The sequence below is a fragment of the Macaca nemestrina genome, chromosome 15 (assembly GCF_043159975.1).
Source record: "Macaca nemestrina isolate mMacNem1 chromosome 15, mMacNem.hap1, whole genome shotgun sequence".
NCBI lineage: Eukaryota > Metazoa > Chordata > Mammalia > Primates > Cercopithecidae > Macaca > Macaca nemestrina.
This window is the reverse complement of record NC_092139.1, coordinates 514,282-536,775: the sequence shown is the minus strand read 5'-3', so window position 1 is coordinate 536,775 and position 22,494 is coordinate 514,282. Positions and strand designations below refer to the sequence as shown.

General features: G+C 55.8%; 1 protein-coding gene across 7 annotated transcripts in view; it reads left to right on the top strand.

Moving 5' to 3' along the window:
• Positions 1-22,494, top strand: part of LOC105470457 (myelin transcription factor 1) — a 112,868-nt gene that overhangs the window by 79,019 nt on the left and 11,355 nt on the right. For 4 of the 7 annotated variants that reach the window (XM_071078986.1, XM_011722433.3, XM_011722441.3 and 1 more), the window contains 11 exons: positions 1,626-1,760; positions 2,993-3,083; positions 4,322-4,435; positions 9,303-9,517; positions 11,097-11,302; positions 12,189-12,458; positions 14,521-14,675; positions 15,724-15,786; positions 15,903-15,971; positions 19,996-20,058; positions 20,464-20,547. In XM_071078986.1, coding sequence (XP_070935087.1) covers positions 1,626-1,760; positions 2,993-3,083; positions 4,322-4,435; positions 9,303-9,517; positions 11,097-11,302; positions 12,189-12,458; positions 14,521-14,675; positions 15,724-15,786; positions 15,903-15,971; positions 19,996-20,058; positions 20,464-20,547 — 1,465 coding nt within the window. The remainder of the gene's footprint in view (positions 1-1,625; positions 1,761-2,992; positions 3,084-4,321; positions 4,436-9,302; positions 9,518-11,096; positions 11,303-12,188; positions 12,459-14,520; positions 14,676-15,723; positions 15,787-15,902; positions 15,972-19,995; positions 20,059-20,463; positions 20,548-22,494) is intronic. The other 3 variants (XM_011722440.3, XM_011722442.3, XM_011722439.3) reach the window with 2 other exon arrangements.

Genomic DNA, 22,494 nt, shown 5'->3' with positions numbered 1-22,494 from the left:
GAGAACTGGGATGGGAGGTGACTCAGGTGCTGGAGCCAGGAACCAAAAATGCAGGAGACACAGACTCAAGGCCAACCCTGGGAAGACGCACTTGGCTCATGGCAGAGACAGACCTGAGCAAGACATAATTCAAGGGGCATGATAGGCAGGTCAGTGGAGACATGAGGGACATATTTTCTGGGAACACCCAGGCTTATGAGACAAGCCCAGGGGAAAGATACTAAGGGACACAGGTGGGACATGGTTTCAGGGTGAGATGGACCCCAGGCTTTGAGGGGACACCCTTTAGGGCAACCCAGATGGCGGGACAGCTCTTTGGGGACCCAGATTTAAGTCAGCACCGTCATGCTCCAGACTTGTGGGGCCATGGGCACAAAGAGACACAGGCTAAAGGTGAGACTTAGGGACAGGTGTTAAGGGCCTGGTGTGGTTACTAGCCTGGGTGTGGTGTGCTTGGGCCACACAGATCAGCGCAGAATTGGGTGGGACACGTATGAGGAACAGAGACACCAAGTGACAGCCCCAGGCCCAGGTTTTCAAGGGTCTCAGACCTGTGGGACAGACACAGGGGGACCCAGAGGCAAGGTGTCCTGCCTTCAGGAATAGATTTTCAGTGCATGGACCCAAAGGGACACAGCCCCGGGTGACACAGGTGGCCAAGCTGAGAACACCAGGCAGTGCCGGGCTGGGCTGTGAGTGTCTGTGCAATGTGAACGTGCAGTAGGATAGAGACGAGACTGGGACTGCTTCTAAGGGACTCGTGTGGGGACCCAGATGCGGCGAGAATTCTGAATGGAGGCTGTGGGACGGGGCGGCAAGCCCAGGAGGCAGGTGTTGGGCACGGGTTTGGAAGCCCCTCAGGACCCCGCTGCCTGACCACATGGGTGGAAGTCTGACTTCCTGCTCCTTTGAGCTGGGGGTAGCAGAGCCAAAGCTCCTTCCCTTTGGAGCCCACCGTCGGGGCCTCCCCCTCTGGAGTGGGAGTTCTGCGTTTGGCTCTGTGACCTCTGCACCCTCCCAAAGGGACAGCTCGTCCAAAGGTGTTTCACTGAGACGTCAGCTCTGTTCTGAGGGTCCTCTGTGCTCCTGCTGGTCCCTGCACTCTGTAGTGGCCAGCCTGGTCCTGCAGAGTCTAGATGAGGTCAATAACAGATGTGGGTTTAAATTTCCGCCCAGACGTATGTTAGTCATGCAGCCTTGGATAAGTTTCTTAGCTCCTTCGTCCTCCTCGTTTTGTCAAATTCCAAGGACATCTCCTGGCAGGAATGTTGCCAAACGCCTTGACCTCTCTGGGCAGAAGCCTGACCCATGAGGCCTCCGCACTGTCAGAGGAGAGAGGAAAGAGGACTCCAGCTGCCGTCTGGGTGGTTCTCCGTAAAACGCTGCACAAACCGCTATTTGGGATGGTCGGGGCAGTATCAGGGCTTTTGCACACAGGTAGCCAGTGTGGGCTGGTTTCTTCAGGGTCACCTGACTGTCCAGCCCCAGTCCCTGTCCAAGCTCATGGGCAGTCTTGCCTCTCTTCTCTCTGGACAACCAGAGAGAGGGGTCCTGAGCTACCCCTGCCCCCTCTCTGCTCACCACCCAGCTTCCGGGCTCTAACTGATGTGACTTGTGTGTTTTAGATCCTTCAAGAGCTGAGAAGCGTGAGATCAAGTGTCCAACACCAGGCTGTGATGGCACTGGCCACGTTACCGGGTTGTACCCTCACCACCGCAGCCTTTCTGGCTGTCCCCACAAGGATAGGATCCCCCCAGAGAGTGAGTAGCTCTGTGCAGCGTTAGCCCTAACTCCGAAGCTCAGGCTGCCTCTGTGGTGTTTGGGTGGTGTCTATGGGGAGGCGTGGCCTGCCCAGGGCCATAACCTGCCCCTTTGGTTTGTCCAGATGCTCATCCTTACATCTCCCCGCCTCCCCCCACAAACGGCCTTAGCCCAAACTTGAGCCCTTTGAGGCTGGGGCCCTGCAACCAGCCCATTTGTCTACCTAGAGACGCCAGTCGGGGTCAGAGCCCACAGTCACAGATCGATGGGAGGGGACAGGCCAGTGCCGGCCACGCTGGGAAGGGAGAGGTCGTCTTGCAGCAACCTCTGTGCTCCGAAGGCTTGGGAAGCAAATACTTCTTCTAATTTTTAGGCTAGAAGCAGTAATTGTGAAAATTAAATTTAAAGGAGCAAACCACAGAATGAGAGGTTTTAAAGCTGAGTCTGGTTTCTGCCGCAGGAGGGAGGGGCCACAGTGGTGGAGGGGGTGTGCCCTGATCACACTGAGGGTGGGGGGGGCGTGCCCTGATCACACTGAGGGTGGGGGGGGGCGTGCCCTGATCACACTGAGGTGGGGGGTTAGGGAGGGACCACAGTGGTGGGGGGGGCGTGCCCTGATCACACTGAGGGTGGGGGGTTACGGAGGGACCACAGTGGTGGGGGGGGCGTGTCCTGATCACGCTGAGGGTGGGGGGTTAGGGAGGGACCACAGTGGTGGGGGGGGTGTGCCCTGATCACACTGAGGTGGGGGGTTACGGAGGGACCACAGTGGTGGGGGGGGCGTGTCCTGATCACGCTGAGGGTGGGGGGTTAGGGAGGGACCACAGTGGTGGGGGGGGCGTGTCCTGATCACACTGAGGTGGGGGGTTAGGGAGGGACCACAGTGGTGGGGGGGGCGTGTCCTGATCACACTGAGGTGGGGGGTTAGGGAGGGACCACAGTGGTGGGGGGGGCGTGTCCTGATCACACTGAGGTGGGGGGTTAGGGAGGGACCACAGTGGTGGGGGGGCGTGCCCTGATCACGCTTAGGGTGGGGGGTTACGTCTGCAGGCTCTTGGGGGCTGGAGCTGCCCTGCGTTGCTGCCCCAAATCGCTGTGTCCCCCAACCGCCCAGCAAGCAGCAGCCTTGGGACAGGGCTCCTGCCTCCTCCTCAGCCTGTGCTCCCCACTCGGCTGGTGCTCCCCAGACTCTCTGACAGCCTTGGCTCCTCCATCCCCGGTTCTCTTACAGTCTTGGCCATGCACGAGAACGTGCTGAAGTGCCCCACGCCCGGCTGCACAGGCCAGGGCCACGTGAACAGCAACCGCAACACGCACAGAAGGTACTTGGACTGACCTGGGCCGGGGTGGGGCCGGGGCCCATGTGTGGGAGGGCACCTGGTTAGACCTGTGTGTCCCAGTCTGGGCCTTGGGCTGCCCTTCTCCCTGCCTGCTGCCCTCAGGAGTGGGTATAAGGTCAGGGCACACCTGGGCTGTGAGGGCCCTTTGGGCGGAGCAGCAACTGGAGGTGCAGTCACCTCGTGGGGTTGCTGCCTTGACCCCTGTGAGCTGGGGGTCTCAAGAGATCAGGGGGCGGCCTGTGGAGGAGCGAGCAATGCACCCTCTGTGAAGAGAGGTGCAATGACCATGTGGAGAGCCAGGTGAATGCTTGTGTCCTGCCCACAGTCAGAAACCTCTGCACACTGGCTCTTGCTCCTGCGTGGAAAGGGCGGACAGGAACGGTAACCTCGGCAGGCCAGGACTGTACTCTGGGCTGCTTTGTGGCAGTTCTGAGGCCCAGGTGGAAGTGAAGCTTCCCAACCGCCCTCGAGGTATAGTTGTTGACGCGTCTTCTATGGCAAGGGGGTCTACTCCCCCAGCCTTACCCAAAGTGTCATGGGTGGCCATGGCCTTGGTGGGATATGCCTTTGCCCCAGCATACGCTCAGCTGAAGGGACTGCCAGAGCTTTTGAGGTCACTTCATTTGAAGAGAGGCCAATTCCCCCTCACGTCACCTCCCGGGCTGGCTGCGGGACTGGCGCTGGCGCTCACAGTTGACTTAATTCTGACAGAGGAAGCAACTGCCTCCGTGTCTTAGGCTTACCTGGGCCTGAGTCATCCAGGGTCCGTGCCCAGGTTGTGGTCCAAGTGGGGCCCTGGGCTGCCCGGGGCAGCTAACAGAACAAGAGCCAGAGATGGCTGCAGAACCCAGCCCTGGAAGCTGGGAAGGGAGAGGACGCGGGGAGGGGAAAGCCAGCCACCCGGACCCATGCAGGGGGGGCAGCTTCGCGCAGAGCTTTCAAGGCCTTTAGGGTATATTTCATCTTTGTGTGTCATTGGCATAGAATGTTCCAAAACAGAAACTGACTAGGCAGCTTGTACTTTGAGGGCTCAAGAACAGAGTCAGAGAGAAAACCCCTGCCCTGCAGAATGACAGGATTATTCCCGGCTCTGGCTTCTTGCACACCTGGAGTTCTCCCATCTGAATGACCTTGCCGTGAGACGCCCACACACGCAGTCACCCAGGACAGGACAGGCGTGGAGGGGGAGGCTCAGATATCCCTCCTCTTCCTTCCTCTAGTTTGTCTGGGTGTCCCATTGCTGCCGCCGAAAAATTAGCCAAATCCCATGAGAAGCAGCAGCCGCAGACAGGAGATCCTTCCAAGAGCAGCTCCAATTCTGATCGGATCCTCAGGTGAGTGAGATGAGCCGCAGAACTGAAGAGGCTGCCTCCTAAATGCCTGCAGGGAGCTTCTGAGTCTCCTGCAGGCTGTGTGTGCACATGTGTGAGTGCACGTGTGAGTGCTTGTGAGTGCGTGTGTGTGAGAGCACGTGTGTGAGTGCTTGTGAGTGCGTGTGTGTGAGAGCACGTGTGAGTGCTTGTGAGTGCGTGTGTGTGAGAGCACGTGTGTGAGTGCATGTGAGTGCGTGTGTGTGAGAGCACGTGTGTGAGTGGTGAGTGTACGTGTGTGAGTGGTTGTACGTGTGTGAGAGCACGTGTGTGAGTGCATGTGAGTGCGTGTGTGTGAGTGCACGTGTGTGAGTGGTGAGTGTACGTGTGTGAGTGGTTGTACGTGTGTGAGTGCACGTGTGTGAGTGCATGTGAGTGCGCGTGTGCGAGCACTTGTGTGTGTGAGTGCACGTCTGTGAGTGTACGTGTGTGAGTGCACGTGTGTCAGTGCCTGTGAGTGTACGTGTGTGAGTGCACGTGTGTCAGTGTCTGTGAGTGTACATGAGTGCCTGTGTGTGAGTGCTTGAGAATGTACATGTGTGAGTGCATGTGTGTGAGTGCACGTGTGTGAGTGCTTGGGAATGTACGTGTGTGAGTGCACATGTGTGAGCACACGTGTGTGAGTGCGAGTGTACGTTTGTGAGTGCATGAGTGCACAGGTGTGGGTGTACGTGTGTGAGCACATGTGTGTGAGTGCATGTGTGTGAGTGCACGTGAGTGCTTGGGAATGTACGTGAGTGCACACGTATGCGTGTGAGTGTATGTGTGTGAGTGCGTGTGTGAGTGTATGTGTGTGCACGTGTGAGTGTACATGTGTGAGTGCACGTGTGCGGGCGTACATGTGTGAGTGAATGGTGTGAGTGCATGAGTGCTTGTGTACATGTGTGAGTGCACGTGTGTGAGTCCATGTGTGTGAGTGCGTGTGAGTGCTTGTGAGTGTACGTGTGTGAGTGCACGTGTGTGAGTGCATGGGTGTGAGTGCGCGTGTGTGTGTGAGTGTGCGTGAGTGTACGTGTGAGTGTACGTGTGAGTGCACACGTGTGAGTGTACGTGTGTGAATGCTTGTGAGTGTACATGTGTGAATGCACGTGTGTGAGTGCGTGTGAGTGTAGGTGTGTGAGTGCACGTGTGTGAGTGCACGTGTGTGAGTGCACATGTGTGAGTGCATATGTGTGAGTGCTTGTGAGTACATGTGTGAGTGCACGGGTGTGAGTGCATGCAAGTGCATGTGTGTGCACGTGTGTGAGTGCATGTGTGTGAGTGTACATGTGTGAGTACATGGGTGTGCTTGTGAGTGCATGTGTGCAAGTGCATGTGTGCTTGTGAGTGTACGTGTGTGAGTGCATGTGTGTGAGTGTATATGTGTGCGTGCGTGGGTGTGAGTGCATGCAAGTGCATGTGTGTGAGTGCACGTGTGTGAGTGCGAGTGTGTGAGTGCACGTGTGTGAGTGCCTGTGTGTGAGTGCATGTGTGTGAGTGCGTGTGTGTGAGTGCACGTGTGTGAGTGCATGTGTGTGAGTGCACATGTGTGAGTACATGTGAGTGCTTGTGAGTGTATGTGTGTGAGTGCATGGGTGTGAGTGCACGTGTGTGAGTGCATGTGTGTGCACGTGTGTGAGTGCATGTGTGTGCCTGCATGTGTGTGACTGCATGTGTGTGTGACGGCACGTGCAGGAATGTGCACATGCCCCGGGCCGCCCAGGAGCAGGACTGTGGGGCAGTTTTGGGGCCACACAGGACAGAGTCTCATGTCTGCCACGTTCGCCAGTGCCTCAGCCAAAGCACAAACTCCCGCACAGCTGCCTCTGCCCTGGACATGGTGCTCTGCCTCCTCAGAGTCGTCTGATGTGACCACTTGAGGCTCCTTGGGAATTCATTTATGGAGATGCTGGTCCTGTCTGGAGGGAGTAGACTGCACCAGCCGAGGACCACGGACGTCCAGGAAGCACCATGAGCCACTAACCCTTGGCCATCCTGCCTGTCCCTCCCCGACCCCAGGGATAGACCCCAAGTCAAGGAGGGGGGGTGGGTGCAGGCTTTGCTCCCCCGAGTGCTTTGTGGCCCCTGAGGTTCTGAGATTGCAGTAGGTGTGTGTGAGCGTGTGGAGCGTGTGTGTGCCTGTTCACACGCCTGTTTGTGTTTGCATATGTGCCAGTATGTTTACATGTGTGTGTGAGTCCGTGTGTGTGTGCACGTGTAGATTTGGCTTTCATCACTAAGGATCTTTCAGAATGCATCCCATTAGTGTCCCCTCCTTCCATGTGGCTCTAAGAAGTAAGTGCCACAGATAAGGCCAGAGGCTCAGAGAGTTGCCCAAGGCCACCCTGCCCATCCTGCCTGGCTTCAGAGTCTCTCCTCTGTGGGGCTGAGTCCTTGGACCGTGGTACCCACTGTTGAAGAGGACACTTCCACTGCTCCTGTCTTCACCTGCAGACACACTGCTCCCCCATTTCCTGAGGAACTAGAACTCACACACTCCTCCTCCCCAGCTCTCAGACCCCTGTTCCATATCTTTCTCACCAAACAAGAGTGTAGGAGACCCCGGCTGGGGTGAGTGTGAATGACTGCATAGCCCCTTCCACTGTCCGCCTCCTTTCGGGGCCCACCCGACCCCAGCCCTTCCTGGCATGTAATTGGAAAAGTCCCAGCCAGATGATCTTGGCTGCTCACCTTGGCTGTGTCATACCCAGGCCCTTCCCTGGCCTGCTCCAGAGGGTTCCTCTGAAGGTGCGATTCCCTCACGGGAGATCTCTGGGCCGAGGACAGAGACTCGCCTTCCTGCTCTATGGGCATGCTTGCCAGCCCACACACAGGCACCCTCAGCCCTGTAGGTCCTAGCAGGCTGCTTTTCCACCAGCTGGCTCTCACAATGGTTTGAAGATGTTTTTCCTCTATCTTATTTGCTGCTCCCTCCAGCTTCCTGTCAGTTCCTAATTCAATCCTTTCCCTCTTTGATCTAAATCACCGATAAAATGTCAAACCACAGATTTGGCCCCCGTGTGAGGCCAGGCAGGGGTGTCAAACAGGTTCCAACTTCGGAGACTGCGCTCCCTGGGACTATGACCTCAGTTTGTTTGCTTATAAAAGTAGGACAACAAACTAAGGCACTCATGAGGCTCAAGTGACTCTGCCGCCCTCAGCCCCTGTGAACACTCACTGAACGCTAGAGACTGTGGCTAGGGTGCAGGAGGCCTCCCATCAGGCTCTGTTGATTCTGTCTAGCCCATATTTCTGGTTGTCGAACTTTGGGGTGTGAGGACAGGCTTTGCCAAGCTTTGTTGGCATTGCGGACAATAAGTGCACAGATTCTGACTGAAGCCTTCGCCAAGGAAGCCATCAACAGTGGTACCAATGTTAACTTTATTATTATTATTATTTCTAGTGACAGAGTCTCACTCTGTTGCTCAGGCTGGACTGCAGTGGTTTCAATCATAACTCACTGTAACCTCAAACTCCTGGTCTCAAGTGATCCTCCCACCTCAGCCTCCTGAGTAGCTAGGAGTACAGGTGCGCCACCATGCCTGGCTATTTTTTCGTGTAATTTTTTTTGTAGAGAGGGTCTCACTACGTTGCCTAAGCTGGTTTCTTACTGTTGGCTTCAAGAGACCTGCCTTGGCCTCCCAAAGTGCTTGGATTATAGACATAAGCCACCACACCTGACCCAATGTTAAGTTTAAAGTTAGTTTTTTCCCTCCTGGCCTCACTCTTGTAACTCTTCTATCTGCCACTGGGGCCAGGGTCCATCCTGTGGCTCCCACCCTTCTTGGAGAAGGAGAACGCACCCAGGTCCCGGTAGTGTTCAGTTCTTCCAGGCCCATCAGAGCTGGTCACAGTCGCAGCACTGGCCTGGCGGTCCTCTGTGCTGGGCTCTGTTCTTAGTCCACACTTAAGTTCTCGTAGCACCCAGCACCTTAGAGGCTGTCATTGTCAGCTCCTTCTTAATTCCACCGATTGCACATTTTCCAGACTGAAGTCACTGCTTGGTCCAGACAGGAGCAAAGAAAGCCATGGCTGCTTGCTGGGACCTCCTCTTCTCTGAGCTGCCAGGTTCAGAAACCCTCTGTGCCTGTGTGGTCACCGGCGTCTACCACCCGTCTTCCTGCCTCCTGTGCCTTCTATGCCAGTTGCTTCATGCCATCTTTTGTGCATGTAAAATCCTGAAGTCTTCCAAGAGCATTAGTGGCAGTGAGCTGAGTGCTCACAGTAGCTTTTCCGTGTCTGTTATTAACGCTTCCAGCAGTTCTTGAGGGTTCACCTCAACAGAGCTTTAAGAAGAGGGCAGCTGAGGGCTGAGTCCCTGGCTAAACGAAGAAGGGTCAGGCCTGGCCCTGAGACCACTCCTCAGAAATGCACCTGATACAACTAGTGTCTCCTGTAGATTCCTCAACTTCCTCCTTGCTGGGGAGTTTTGGCTTATTCTGCCTTGGAGTGTCTTGCTGTGGTCCTGGGCTATGCTACTGTTTGCCCTCTGCCCGGTACTCACTCCAGTTGTAGCTGAGCTGTTTGAAACCTGCTCTCCTACGTTCTGGGGAAAATCTCGGGCCCTCCTCTAGCTGATGCTGTCAGCCGGACAGGCATTGATTATTTGAGGGCCCTATTGCTTCCTTCCTGCAGGCAATTCTTCATGGGCCTGCTCTGGGAGCCCTTGGCCCTGGGAGGTGGAACTGCCCAGCTTTAATGGTGGAATATGCAGGGGGAGTATCTCCCCGAGTCTCCTTCCTCACCAGATGCTGTGAGGCCCCTGCCTGGGCTGTGGATTGGGGTTGGGGAGGGCGGCATGGCATCCCCGGGTCCCATCTCACTGGCTGTGCATCCCTGTACTGCACCCCAGGCCTATGTGCTTCGTGAAGCAGCTCGAGGTCCCTCCATATGGGAGCTACCGGCCCAACGTGGCCCCTACCACGCCCAGGGCCAACTTGGCCAAGGAGCTGGAGAAGTTCTCCAAGGTCACCTTTGACTACGCAAGTTTCGATGCTCAGGTTTTTGGCAAACGCATGCTTGCCCCAAAGATTCAGACCAGCGAAACCTCACCTAAAGCCTTTCAATGTAAGTTGGGGAGAATTGTCGTTGTTTCTCTTCCGTGTCGCTCCTGGGAGGGCAGGATTCAAGGGGCAGTGGAGGAGGGACCGTCTCAAGGAGCTCCTAGGGAGGGACTCTCTACCCTCGTGAGGGGACCACGATGCAGGCTGCAGGTCTTAGCTGTCCCAGTGGGCACTGTGGTGGCTTTCTTGGGGCCTACATCTCACTCCTGCTGCCACCTTCATGTTCACCATTAACATTTATGTGTCTCCTAATTATCTGTGAAACAAAACCCAGATCCGTTATGAGTGTGTGTGTCCAAAGACTTCAGAGCAACTCCACTAACGTGGTTCACACTGGGAGACCCCACTCTCCCCACTGTCCTCGTGCTACCTGTTTAATCCCAATGCAGCCGGGCGTCCATTTCCCAGCACTGCCTCTGGGGAGGGTCAGGCTGTGGGCTGGGTGGGGCCAGATGACTGCGGGGCTGGGCCCAGTGCCCTGGCGGGAAGCCATTGGTCTCCTGGTGGGGACCGTCTTACTGGATACAATGTGTTATTTGTGACATTAGTGACAAATTTTCTGGGTAATTGTACTGACAAAAATCATTCCTACAAATCTTTCAGAACAATCCTTTCTGTCTTGTCTTGTCACTTACGTCCTAGTTTGTGGAATAAGCTCATTAGCCCCGAAATGCATGTGGAATGGAAAAGCATTCGGTGCACACGAGACTGGGAGGGGCGTTTTGTGGCAGATGCTGTCAGCCCGAAACGTGACAGTGACGGGTTTCCTACATGAGAATAATATAAGCACTGATTGCTGCAGCCCCAGTGGGGTGTGAGCCTCTCCTCCCAACTTCGGCAGCCCCAGTGGGGTGGGAGCCTCTCCTCCCAACTTCGGCAGAGCCTGCTCGTTAGGGTGGAGGACTTCCTGCCTCCGGGCACACACGCCTGCTTGGATGAGGGAAGGCAACGGTACCAGTGGAGAGGGGACCACACGATCAGCTTTCCAATATATCTAGACCTTTCTGGATATACTGGTGACATCGTGATTGCTGAGAACATCGTGCATGAGAGTGATTTTGCGGCGACAGTACAATTACTAGAAAAGATAACATTCCGTGCCTTCATTCGCCATGTTCATTTGAGCAGTAATGTTACTTTTTTGAGGCAGTGATGGTTACTGGGGACACCAAGTCAGTCTAAATATGGGTACACCCTTTTGAGATGATGTCACAGAATTTTCCTATTTGGGCGATACGGCACACTCATCCTATTTACAGAATGCTTCCGTTTCTGATAGACAAGTTATTTTTGTTTGAAGTATCAGGGCTGCTGGAATGTCTTGGAGGCTTTTATTCTTTTCGCCCAAATTTTCACTGAGCCAGAAACGAGATTGTCTCCTCAGTCCCCTAGAGGAGGGTGGGTGGGAATGAGGTGTGTGAGGACATGGGACTGGGATGGGTGGCCAAGCCCCTGGCCCACGTCAACATAGCTGTGCCCTGGGCCCTCGAATCGCTCCCAAAGTCCCCCCTCCCCACTGACTTGTCTGCATTGCTGCCTCTTTTCAAGTTGTGTATCAGCCTGGTGTTGTTCCCTTTTTGCAGCCAAACCTTTCCCAAAGGCCTCTTCCCCCAGGCACAGCCCCTCCAGTAGTTATGTGAGGAGCACTTCATCCTCTTCTGCAGGCTTTGACTACTCACACGATGCCGAGGCTGCACACATGGCTGCCACTGCCATCCTGAACCTCTCCACACGCTGCTGGGAGATGCCTGAGAACCTCAGCACGAAGCCACAGGACCTCCCCAGCAAGGTCAGTGCGTCCGCCTTTCTTGGGAGGGGTGAGTTGGTGGAATTTGCAGTCAGGCCCACCTGCTGTCCGCACAAAATGTCTCTAGGAATGGCTCCTGTCTAGCTGGCAATTCTCATTCTTTACTTTTTCTCCCTCCTGGCCATGGCCCCAAGGACCACAGAGCTTGGATGGGTCCACCAAGAGAACCTGGTGTACTGAGTGAAGGGGGACCGAGGGCTGTGAGCACAAGTTCCCACGTGTCTCCCCCTCTGACTGTGAGGCTGAGCGAAGGGGGACCGAGGGCTGTGAGCACAAGTTCCCACGTGTCTCCCCCTCTGACTGTGAGGCTGAGCGAAGGGGGACCGAGGGCTGTGAGCACAAGTTCCCACGTGTCTCCCCCTCTGACTGTGAGGCTGAGCGAAGGGGGACCCAGGGCTGTGAGCACAAGTTCCCACGTGTCTCCCCCTCTGACTGTGAGGTTGTGCACACACGGTGCGCCCACGTGTCTCCCTCTGAGCCTGAGGGTGGTGCACACACATTCCCAGGTGTCTCCTTCTGAGTCCAGGGCAGTGCACGTGCCCTGTTCACACGTGTTTTCCGCAGAGTCTTGTGGTTACTGACACACTCTCCTTGCTCAGAGGACCTTGTCCTACCCGTGTTTATGACATGTCCTGAGGGACTGGTTTTTGTGCTGTTGGGGGGCAAGAGGAATGGCAGGGCCTCCTTCATGGGAAATCAGGAAATGGCAGTTGGATTTTTCCGCTCTCGCTGCCTGTCTATCCGTGTTGTTCTGCTTCCTTCTATGGGAACCAGTGTTCCGGACTCTGTACCTTTGATTAAAATGTACCAGAAGGCACACACGGGAAGGGGTTGCAATCGCTAACAGATTTCCCCTTTGCAATTGCAGTCTGTGGATATTGAGGTAGATGAGAATGGAACCCTGGACTTGAGCATGCACAAACACCGCAAGCGAGAACAGGCTTTCCCCAGCAGCAGCAGCTGCAGCAGCAGCCCCGGCGTGAAGTCTCCTGACACCTCCCAGCGCCAGAGCAGCACCAGCGCCCCCAGCAGCTCCATGACCTCTCCCCAGTCCAGCCAGGCCTCCCGCCAGGACGAGTGGGACCGGCCCCTGGACTACACCAAGCCTAGCCGCCTGAGAGAGGAGGAGCCTGAGGAGGTGGGTGCAGGCGCCTGGGCAGTCAGGAGGCTGCTTGCCCCGCCTGAGGTTGTTGTAATGTTGGCTTTTCAAGGAAGCTCCTCCTCACAGGTTCTGGCAGAGCCTCAGGGGGAGACATCCCATTTCGTGAAGGGTCCTTCATCTTCTGAGCGGCTGGGACTCAGGGGCCCACCCTCTGGGTGGGATTTTCAGCAGCAGGGCCATGCTGTGCCCTTGTCTGTCAAGAAGGAGGTGGTCTTGTCACCCCTGTGGAGCGTGGCGGCCAGTACCAACGTGGGCACTCTGGAGGCATGGGGAGGAGAAAGGCATCTTTCAGATCCCATGAGTTGACTGGGGAGAAGCTCAGGTTTCTTGGGTTTTGAGCCTCCCACCACCATGGGCTTAGGATCGCCCATGGTGGGCGGTGCCAGGTCCCTGAGACCAGGACCAACCTGGCGTGGCTGTTAGAACTGTGATCTGGCCGGGCGCGGTGGCTCAAGCCTGTAATCCCAGCACTTTGGGAGGCCGAGACGGGCGGATCACGAGGTCAGGAGATCGAGACCATCCTGGCTAACACGGTGAAACCCCGTCTCTACTAAAAATACAAAAAACTAGCCGGGCGAGGTGGCGGGCGCCTGTAGTCCCAGCTACTCGGGAGGCTGAGGCAGGAGAATGGCGTAAACCCGGGGGGCGGAGCTTGCAGTGAGCTGAGATCCGGCCACTGCACTCCAGCCTGGGCGACAGAGCGAGACTCCGCCTCCAAAAAATAAAAATAAAAAAAATAAAAAAAATTAAAAAAAAAAGAACTGGGATCTGGGAAGCAGGGGATCCTTCCCTTTTTAGTTATTCCTTAAAACATGTGAAAGAAGAGCCCTCAGAGGCTAATTCTGGGCTTTTCCCGAGGAGGTGTGTGTCCTGAAGAGAAAAGTCCAGCTCTGAGGGCCGCCGGGGGTCCAGGTGGCAGCAGCGGCGTGTGTGAGACTAGCAGGCCCCTCTCTCTCTCCCTCTCCTTCCCCTCCCCTAAAGCCCCTCAGGAGGTGGAAGGGGTCCCTGTGGAAGGAGCAGGGCCAGACCCTCAAGGAGGAATGAGGGAGGTGGGGCTAGGCCCCTATGAAGGGTGCGGGCTGGATCAGGCCCCTCCATAATCCGGCCTCAGTGGGGAGCCAGACTTCCTCACTGGCTCCCACACCACCCTCAGGTTGCCGCATTTTATAGAGGAGGACCCTGGGAACCCACAACAAGGTCTGATTGTCCGAAGACTGTTCTTATGCTGGGCCGTGAGCTTCAAGGGCATTTCCTCATTTGACCCCCAAAGACCCGTGAAGGACTGCTGTTATCTCAAGTTTGAAAGAGTGGCACCTGGGCCCTAGGAGCCTGAGCCATCTGCCTGGGACACATGCGAGTGCTTGTCAGGACTGGAATTTGAGCTCTGGTTATAGCATCCTGCAGAATGTTGGCCTTCTGACCCTTCATGGACCCCTGGCCCCTCCGTGGGGGGGACTGTGCCCTGCTTACCTGTGTCCACAGCACTGAGCCTCCATACCCAGCATTCAGTTTGAAGCCTTTATCAAGTGCCTGCCATGGTCAAGGCATCGCACTGGTGGGCGTGTCGGGCCAGGTGGTTTCAAGACCACTGCAATGATCGTAATTTGTATATTATTACCCTCGTTGTGCCATCTCATCTTCATGGCATTTCAGTAACACTTATTTAGTGCCTACTGTCTGTTGAGTGCCATCCCTGGCTCTGAAGGGACAGTATCCTGATGTTTACACTGTGGAGTGACGTGGTGGAGGAGACCCACGCACCTGAGGCCAGGGAGGGTGTCAGGAGCTGCCACACTGGGCAGCACCAGGCCTTCTAATTTCTGGGGCAACCCAGGAGCTCTGGCTGAAGTGGGGGAGGGATCCGGCCCCTTGGGCGCGTTGTCTTCTGTGTTTGCTGGGGAGTTAAGTCTTCCTCCCTTATCCAGAAGACAGGAGACTCCAGGCACTGTCCTGAAGGTTCCTCTCCCTCGCCCACCGGGTTGGGCGCCCAGGCCTCCCCGCCAGCCGGTTAAAACGTCTCCCTGCTGGTCTTTTGCAGTCAGAGCCAGCAGCCCATTCTTTTGCTTCTTCTGAAGCAGATGACCAGGAAGTGTCGGAAGAGAATTTTGAGGAGCGGAAGTATCCGGGGGAAGTCACCCTGACCAACTTTAAGCTGAAGTTTCTCTCCAAGGACATAAAGAAGGAGCTGCTCACGTGAGTCCCTGCTTTGGCTGGCACAGCTCCTAGGAGACCCTCTGTGGCCTGGGGAGGAACAGGCCCCGGTCCTGACCCGTGACGAGTGGGTCTGTTCAGGCTTCCTCCGACCTGTCCTGACCACCTTGATCCGGGCAGCCTGCGACAGGAACCAGAGCAGTCAGAGGTTTCCCAACACCTCTGCGCCGTGGTTGGCTTTTCTGCAATCTTCTAAAAGTGATTAAGAACAAGGAAATTCCCTGGCCAAGCTCACCAAGCAGGACAGAGCAGAGCAGGGGCAGAGTGGAGGAGAGTTCCTCAGAGAGCTCCACTGGAAGCCCTCGGGGCAACCAGAGGCCCAGCCCTCTCCCTGAGGCCGCAGCTGGGCATGTTCTGCCCGGGGCTCCGTGGCCAAGGCCTGGAATGTACTGCTTTAGGGCTCACCACCCTCAACTCTGTCATGCTGGCTGGCCCAGATGCTGTGTGTCTGAGCTGCTCCGCACAGGGCTGGAACAGTCAGAGTTGCTGATGGATAATGGTCAGATGTCAGTGACCTTCAGGTCAGCCTTCACTGCCAGCCACCTCTCCTAGGGGACTGTGAGAGGCTGTGCCTGGCACCGGCTCCACAGGTGATCCAGCTCTCACATGTGCTCAGAGTACATTTCTGGGGTCCCTCTTCTCCTCACCCTGAACCCCTCTTGTACCCTCACACCTGTGGCTTGCCCTCCTGGGAGTGGCTGGATCCAGGGAAGGCCTTGCTGCTTCAGGGCCTGGAAAAGGGAGGAGCTCCCTGCCTAAATATTCATGGGCACATGCACGGGCACACACAGCACATGTGTGTCACCCGCACCCTAACTTTAAGCTCAACTTTAATTTGGTTCCTTTTTCTTCTTGAGTTAAGTTGTGTGGGAGAAACTTCAGCCTGAGAGGCACCAGCTGTCCTCCAAGGACTGAGGGGAGGAGGAGCCACGGGCCAGGAGTGGGCATCAGTCGCCCTCGCAGAGCAGGCTTAGCCCGGGGGACAGGTACACACCACTCTCTGGCCTGACACTCTTTTTCCTTTGTCCAGCTGTCCCACCCCTGGCTGTGACGGCAGCGGCCACATCACTGGGAACTATGCCTCCCACCGCAGGTTTGTCTCCCGCTCGGGTCTGTCTGGCCTGGGTGCTTCTTGGTGGGTCTTCCTCCTCTCCTCCTCCTCTGCTCCCCTCTGTGGCTTACCCCGATATCCCATCTCTTCTCTTTCAGCCTCTCTGGTTGCCCTCTTGCTGACAAGAGCCTCAGAAACCTCATGGCTGCCCACTCTGCTGACCTCAAGTATGTTTGCGCTCCCTGACCTCCTGTCTCTGGGGCGGCACCCTCGCTGTGCTCTCCTTCCATGAGGCTCCTGCCAAAATCAGCCTTCTCCAAGGTGCCAAGCCTCAGCTGGCCCTAGCTCTCCTGAGACGGGCAGAGGGGCAGGGCCGTGGAGCGGCCGATTCCGCTTGGCTGGGGCTGCTCTGTCTGTGTGCCCCTGCTCTGAGCTCTGCTGTTCACCTCTCCGCTGGGTGCTAGGGGCTGCTGCAGGCTCCTGTGCTGCTCTTGCCCCCTTCCCCACCCTCCAGCCTCTCCTGAAGATCCCCGACAGGGCTGTCTGGGCCTGCCTTCTCACTGCCCTAGAGATTTGGGGAAAGCCCAGAACCGACCAGGGAATGTAAGCCCTGCCGTGGCTCAGCAGGCCACAGGCTGTGCGGCTCTTGCTGAATGAACTGAACGCTGATGATGAAGAGAAAGCTCCTTGTCCTCCCCTCTCCTGTCATGCTCCAGCTGCTTCTGCCTTGGCCCTGATGCCCTTCCTCCATGCTTATGCCTTCTGTTTGCTGGGCTCACCCGTTTCTGCTTCTGCACCTCCCTGCCCCTACCTAACACATGGGCAGGGCAGGCCCTGCAGGCACCAGCTAGCCTGCTTGACCGTCCCGCACAGCCAGGCGCAAGCACCCAGAGGTTTCCAGGTATCAGTGTCCTCTTGGGGTTGGAGTCAGGAACTGTTATTGCCTTTGGTTTTCATGCCTCCAGTTGTGCTGTGACTCCACAGCCTATGTGACCCTGAGCCACGGGGAGCACCTCCTGGGCACCGGGGTTGAGTTGAAGCCTTGGAGGAAGGGGGTCCCATTCTTGTCTCCTCAGGGCACCCCTCTCCAGGGGTGTCCCTCCCTCCCATAGGCCTCTGTGGTGGGGGCCCTGAATTCAGGTCAACACACCCCATCTCATTCCATTCTGGGGCCAGACAGGATCCTGGGCACTGGTGCCTCTAAGATGAGGAAATGAAATTGCTGAAGGCTTCTGGGACCTTAGCTGGCTCAGAGCTGGACAGAAAGCTCTGAGTCTCCCAGAGCCCCCACCAGCAGCCTTGTCTCTGTTTCTCTCTGGAGGCTGCCCTGGCCCCAGCAGCCAGGAGGAGTGTGTCCTCAGGCCCTTCAGTTCCCACAGGGTGGGGTGCACCATCTCAGTTTCCTTCCTGGAAGTTAATAGCTTCAACATAAGCATTTCTGAGGCTTAGATCACCACAGCCGATTCACACATTGACTTATTCATTCATTCTGCCCCTCACTTTGTCTAGTCCTAGAAACCCAGGAAACACTCAGTCCTGCAGCTTCTGGGACTGTCCTCTCTCCCTCTCTCCTTCTCTTGCCATCTTTCTTGCATTCCTTTTTCCTTTTCCAGTTCTGCTTTCTTTTCTATGATTAGTTCCCATGGTGTTTCCCATTTGAGGGGCTGAATAATTGAAGGGCGAGAAATGTGGCTGCGTGCACCCAGTGGCCCCAATGTCACCGTGTCCTTTCTGTCCTGCTAAGTGGATGCCCAGGTGGATGAGAGGAGCTTGGCACGGTTCCGGCCTGGAGACATGGCCGTCTGGGAGAGTTAGTGCTTTTTTAAGACTAAGAGCCTGTGAAAAACTTTAACTCCAAACTTCTTTAGAAATAACGACCAAAAGCCTCCCCTGTGTGAAAGTGAACCACTCATCAGCATCGGCAAGGTGTGGGCAGGCAGCCAAGGCCTCCAGGCTCCTTCAGAAGCTCCACTCTCCCCCAGGGGCCTTTCCATGGGAGGCCACTTCCTCTCCTCCCTCCGACCACTGCACGAGCTTGGGACGATGGTGGTCCTGCCCCGCCACGTGTCCTGGTGTACCAACCTCCTTGCTCTCTGCCACCTCCTGTGTGAGGGGGCATCAGGCACTGGCTCCTCCTGATCAGCCTTGTGGCAGCCATGGGTGAAGGTGGCCTTGAGAAAAATGAGGTTCCTTTCATGACCCCCCTGTGTCCACAACTGGCTGCAGTGACAGTCGGATGATGTGTGTTCTGTGTTTTAAGTGAATCCCAAGGGTGTTCACTCTTCCCTCCCATGTGTCTGATGTGGTCAAGGGCTGAGAGGACATGGTTGCCTCCGGCCACAGCCACACACACCTGCCAGGGCATGACAGGCTTTGTGCAGAGTGAAGAATGCCTGTCCACAGCACAGGGATGGGGCTGAGAGAGGTGAGACCTGGTGTGTATTGCCAAGGCAGAGGGTGTCCCTCAGACATGGTGCTCCCTTCTGCCCAGATGGGACACTCAGAAACAGGCAGTGGGAGGGGTGGAGGTGGCTCCAGATTCCTGCAGCTGACCCTGGGGGTCCACAGGGCCATAAGGGGCATGCAGAGGGGACACCTGCTCTTCTGACTATGTGAGCACTTTCCTCTCTTGGACACAACTCTTGAGAAAAGCCATTGAATCCGGCCTCAGTGAGGAGTGCAGGACGGCCCCACCTGTGTGTTAGGTACCTGCCGGCCCCTTGGGAGTTATACCCCCACCTGAGACTCACTCACAGATGCCATCGGGGAGTATCTGCCCTGCTGCTGATGCCACTCACAGCCCAATGCTGTGCTTATCCCCGTCGAGGCCTGGAGCTGCTGTGGGTCTGTCACTCTGGCACCTGAGTGGCCACTTGCCCACTGCACTGAACCGGAGCTCTACCCGATGCTTTCCTGCCACTGAGACAAGGAGCTGGAGCCCCACGTGGCCACTTGAACAGCTACCAACCCAGGAAGGAGAGGCAGGCCATCTTCAGTTCTCTGGGCTGGCCAGCAAGGTATCCAACGTGTGGCCCACAGGGCAAGGATGAAGGAATCTGAGACTCCCCACGAGGGCACCCCGAGAAAACTCCTAGGGGCTGAAGAGAAGGTTGCAAGAGGTGGGGCCAGCCCTGCTGTGCCGCCATAGCCCTTTGGGTGCCAGGCTGTGCCCGGCCGCATCTTCCTCTAAGCGAGGAGATGTCCTGCCCCAGTGGCCAGATGTCACATGTGCTGGTGGAAGACTCCGGTGAGGAAGGGCCGGCAGCACGGAAAGTGAGACGTCCTCCCTGGGGTCTGAGCGCCACAGCAAAGTGCCCATGAGTAGCAGGTGATCTGGACACAAGCACTGAACTCTTGTCTGGCTCCTGCAGGGTCAGGATGCTCGTGAGGGGTGAGGCACAGACAGCAGCCCTGACGGGGGATGGATCTACCCGCACAATCAGGTCACCTCCTCCCACTCTAACATCAGCAGGAACTCACATATTTTTCCTCAGTGGACATTCGGAAGAAAATAGCATCCGTGCTTGTAATATTAAAGTGGAATTTTGTACCACCTTACGTGATGCATTCATCACATAGTTTTGGGTGTATAAAGTTGGACTTTTGTGCTTCTCCTTAGTCTGCTGTAAGCTACTGGCTGTGTGAACTCTGAAGTCGCGCTACACAACAGCCAGGCCTGGCATGGCCAGCGCCATCTGCTATGCAGCAGGTGTGCAAAAAAGCCTCTGTTAATTTACCAGCCCATAGTGGCAACCCTTCGTGGGGGCAAGCTCCCAGCCCGTCCAAGAAGATGAACTGGTCTTAGGATCTGGAGAACTCATGCTTGAAGTTATGGCTCAGATATGCTCTGAATGCCTTTAGCGCAGCCTAGACCCTACAGAAGTCCAAGCTGGGAGCCCTTCGTGTCCTTGGGCTGCTGTGGACCCTGTAGGCCCGTCCCAGTGCCCAGGTTTGGTGTCTGGGTGTAAACCGATGCTGGAGCAGCAGTTGGCTGCTGTCCTCTCAGACTTCCTGGTCTCCCTTGGGGAGACAGGGGAGCAAAGTACTGAAGCCCTGAGATGATCTCATCAGACCTCTGTTGCTGGCAGTAGGCAGCTGGGGTGAACATCAGTGATGTTCCTCTGGGGACAAGGGAATGTGAGTGGGCTCACTCAAGGGCTGCGCCCGGAAGGCTTTCCTCTGGGAGTCCCAGGGCTCTGGGCCGGTTCCAGTCTTCCCGGGCTCTGGTTCCAGTTGTGCTTTCCTCTGCAGGTGCCCCACGCCTGGCTGCGACGGCTCTGGCCATATCACAGGGAACTACGCTTCACACCGGAGGTGAGCCTGCCGTGCCCTCAGGTCCTGGGCCCCAGGGGTGGGTAGGGAATCTCTTCCTTAGATGAAGATCGGAAGACACTAATGTTGCTGACCGCTGGAGTCCATTTCCATCTCTTTAATCTGAATTGTTGCCATTTCCAGAACCTGATTAGATTGCCCTCTGCAGTAAGATAAAAAGACAAAGTGTCAGGGTTAGGGGCTCGTGGAAATGCTTCTCCTTCTGACCCTGCTGCCTCGTGCGAAGGTGTCTGTGGATTCTGTTCTTACGATGGACCCATCAGTTGCCCTCACTCTCTCCCACCCCAACCTGGGGTCACAGAGCGTGAGGGGCGAGGATGAGATGAACGGGTGTGAGAAGCCGCTGTTCTAGCACTAAGGTGGCCTTTTTTCCTCTTTCAAAACCAGCTTGTCCGGCTGCCCTCGTGCAAAGAAAAGTGGAGTCAAGGTGGCACCCACCAAGGACGACAAGGAGGACCCCGAGCTGATGAAGTACGTTGGGCCATGCTGGCTCCCTCATTGCTTTGCAGAATTGAGATTTTCCTGTGTTTTGTAATGTAAAAAATGCCTACTAGAGTCCCTTTTCATTAATACAATGGGTCACCTAACCGATCAATGCCAACTTTCGTTTTTATGGAAGCTCTCATACTGCACGTTGGCACCTATGAAGATGTGAGCCCTGAGTGTCGTATGGAGGGCATGGGTGCCAGAGCCTCCGGGCTTCTCGGGTCTGGAGTATTTGACGGGGCTGGGAGAGGCAGAGCACCCTTCTACCTATGTGTTAGGGCCACCTGGGAGTGGGCCCCAGGGCCTTGCAACCTGCAGACTTTTGTCTGCAGGAAAGGTGAGATGCAGAAGTCAAGGAGAAGAGGGTGGTTAGAAAGACGTTGAAGCTTCGAATCCCATGTGTCCGTCCACCCACACACCTATGCAGAGAGCTGGTAGATTGAGAGAGCCGGGAGGATCTAAACTGGACACCAGACACTGTTGGGTGAAGGAGAGGACATCCTTGGCCTTAAGTGACCCAAAGTCCTTGAGGCAAACAGAATCTCCTCTGTTGCTCTCCCCACTGGGGCAGGGTGGGGCTGACAGGTGAACCCTGCCTCTGTGTTGTCTTACTCAGTGGGGGTTTGTGTCCTCGCAAGCCTATTCTCCCAATAGGGGGTGGGTCCCCTGCACTGCCCACTTGTAGGTGGGGGCAATGCTTTGCCACAGACTCAAACTGGGTGGCCCACTGGCCAATGTGCCCAGGACCGAGGTACTTTCAGAGCTGACATCTGGCAAAATGGGCAGTGGGTTCCCCAGCAGGTGAGCGGTGGAAATGATGGCTCTGGACACTTTGTTGCCCAGGGCCTTGGGGCTGGCTTGGTCGGGACAGGGCCCTACTATGTCCACAGGAAACAGGTTGCCCTGATTGTGTTACCTGCTGGGCCAAGGGCAGGCAGACCTCACCCCCGGGGAGGGGGCAACTTGTCCGAGATTGGGTTGCCCCTCTTGGTAGCTCGCTCCAGCTGTGCCCCTGGAGGAACCTAACTGACCAACATCACATCCTTCGGAAGGGCTGGCCCCAGCAGCTGTTTGGTGTAATAGGCTGTGGCTTGTTTGTTTATTTTTTATAATAAAACTGTAATGAATGCTAAATTAACAATGCAAAATTTGTGGTCGTTAGTACTATGAAGGCCGCACACTAAATGCTGAGGTGCAGAAAAAAACATTTCGCCCCTGAGAATCCAGGAATTTGATATGATCATATAAGTGCAGCACCTTTATGGATTTGGCAAGGATCCTGCTGGCAGGGATGTTACAAGTGAATCGTGCTGCATTTGCAGATGACTAAAATCAAGATCAGCATTTTTCAAATTAACCAGGAAAAACGGTTTTCCTTTCTAATGTGCTGTCAACTTAGCTTTAAAAAAAACAAGAGTTCTGCAGCCAAGTGGAGACTCGACTTTGAGAAACATTTCAGCATTTGCAGGATAGACGAAGTTCCTAATGGCCCCATGGCAGAGGGAACCTGACCACTTAACGCCTCCGTTTTACGGGGTTTGCCTCCCCAGCCATAAACTTTAACTGCATTTATAATTGCCTAACGTCTTTAAACAGATGCAGATCGAAGCAGAAACTCAAATGGATGTGTCAGGTCTTGCTGAGGGACGGGATTTTGTCAGCGTGCGTGAGCTGTGATCGGGAGAGCCTGGTGGAGCAAGTCCTTTTTATGACATCTCATGCCTGCACTATTTAAAACTGAGTCACATCAGGCACTTGGTGGTAAATCCCTTTGCCACAGCTTTATAACTGGTCATAAAAGTCCTTCGGAGGCGCCACCATGGTAGTCAAGAGGCGAATGTCCCCTGCCCTGCCCATTGTCCCTAGAGGGGAGCCCACGCTGCCCCTGGCCACACAGACACCCGACAAATGAAATGCACCTCTGGTTCCTGA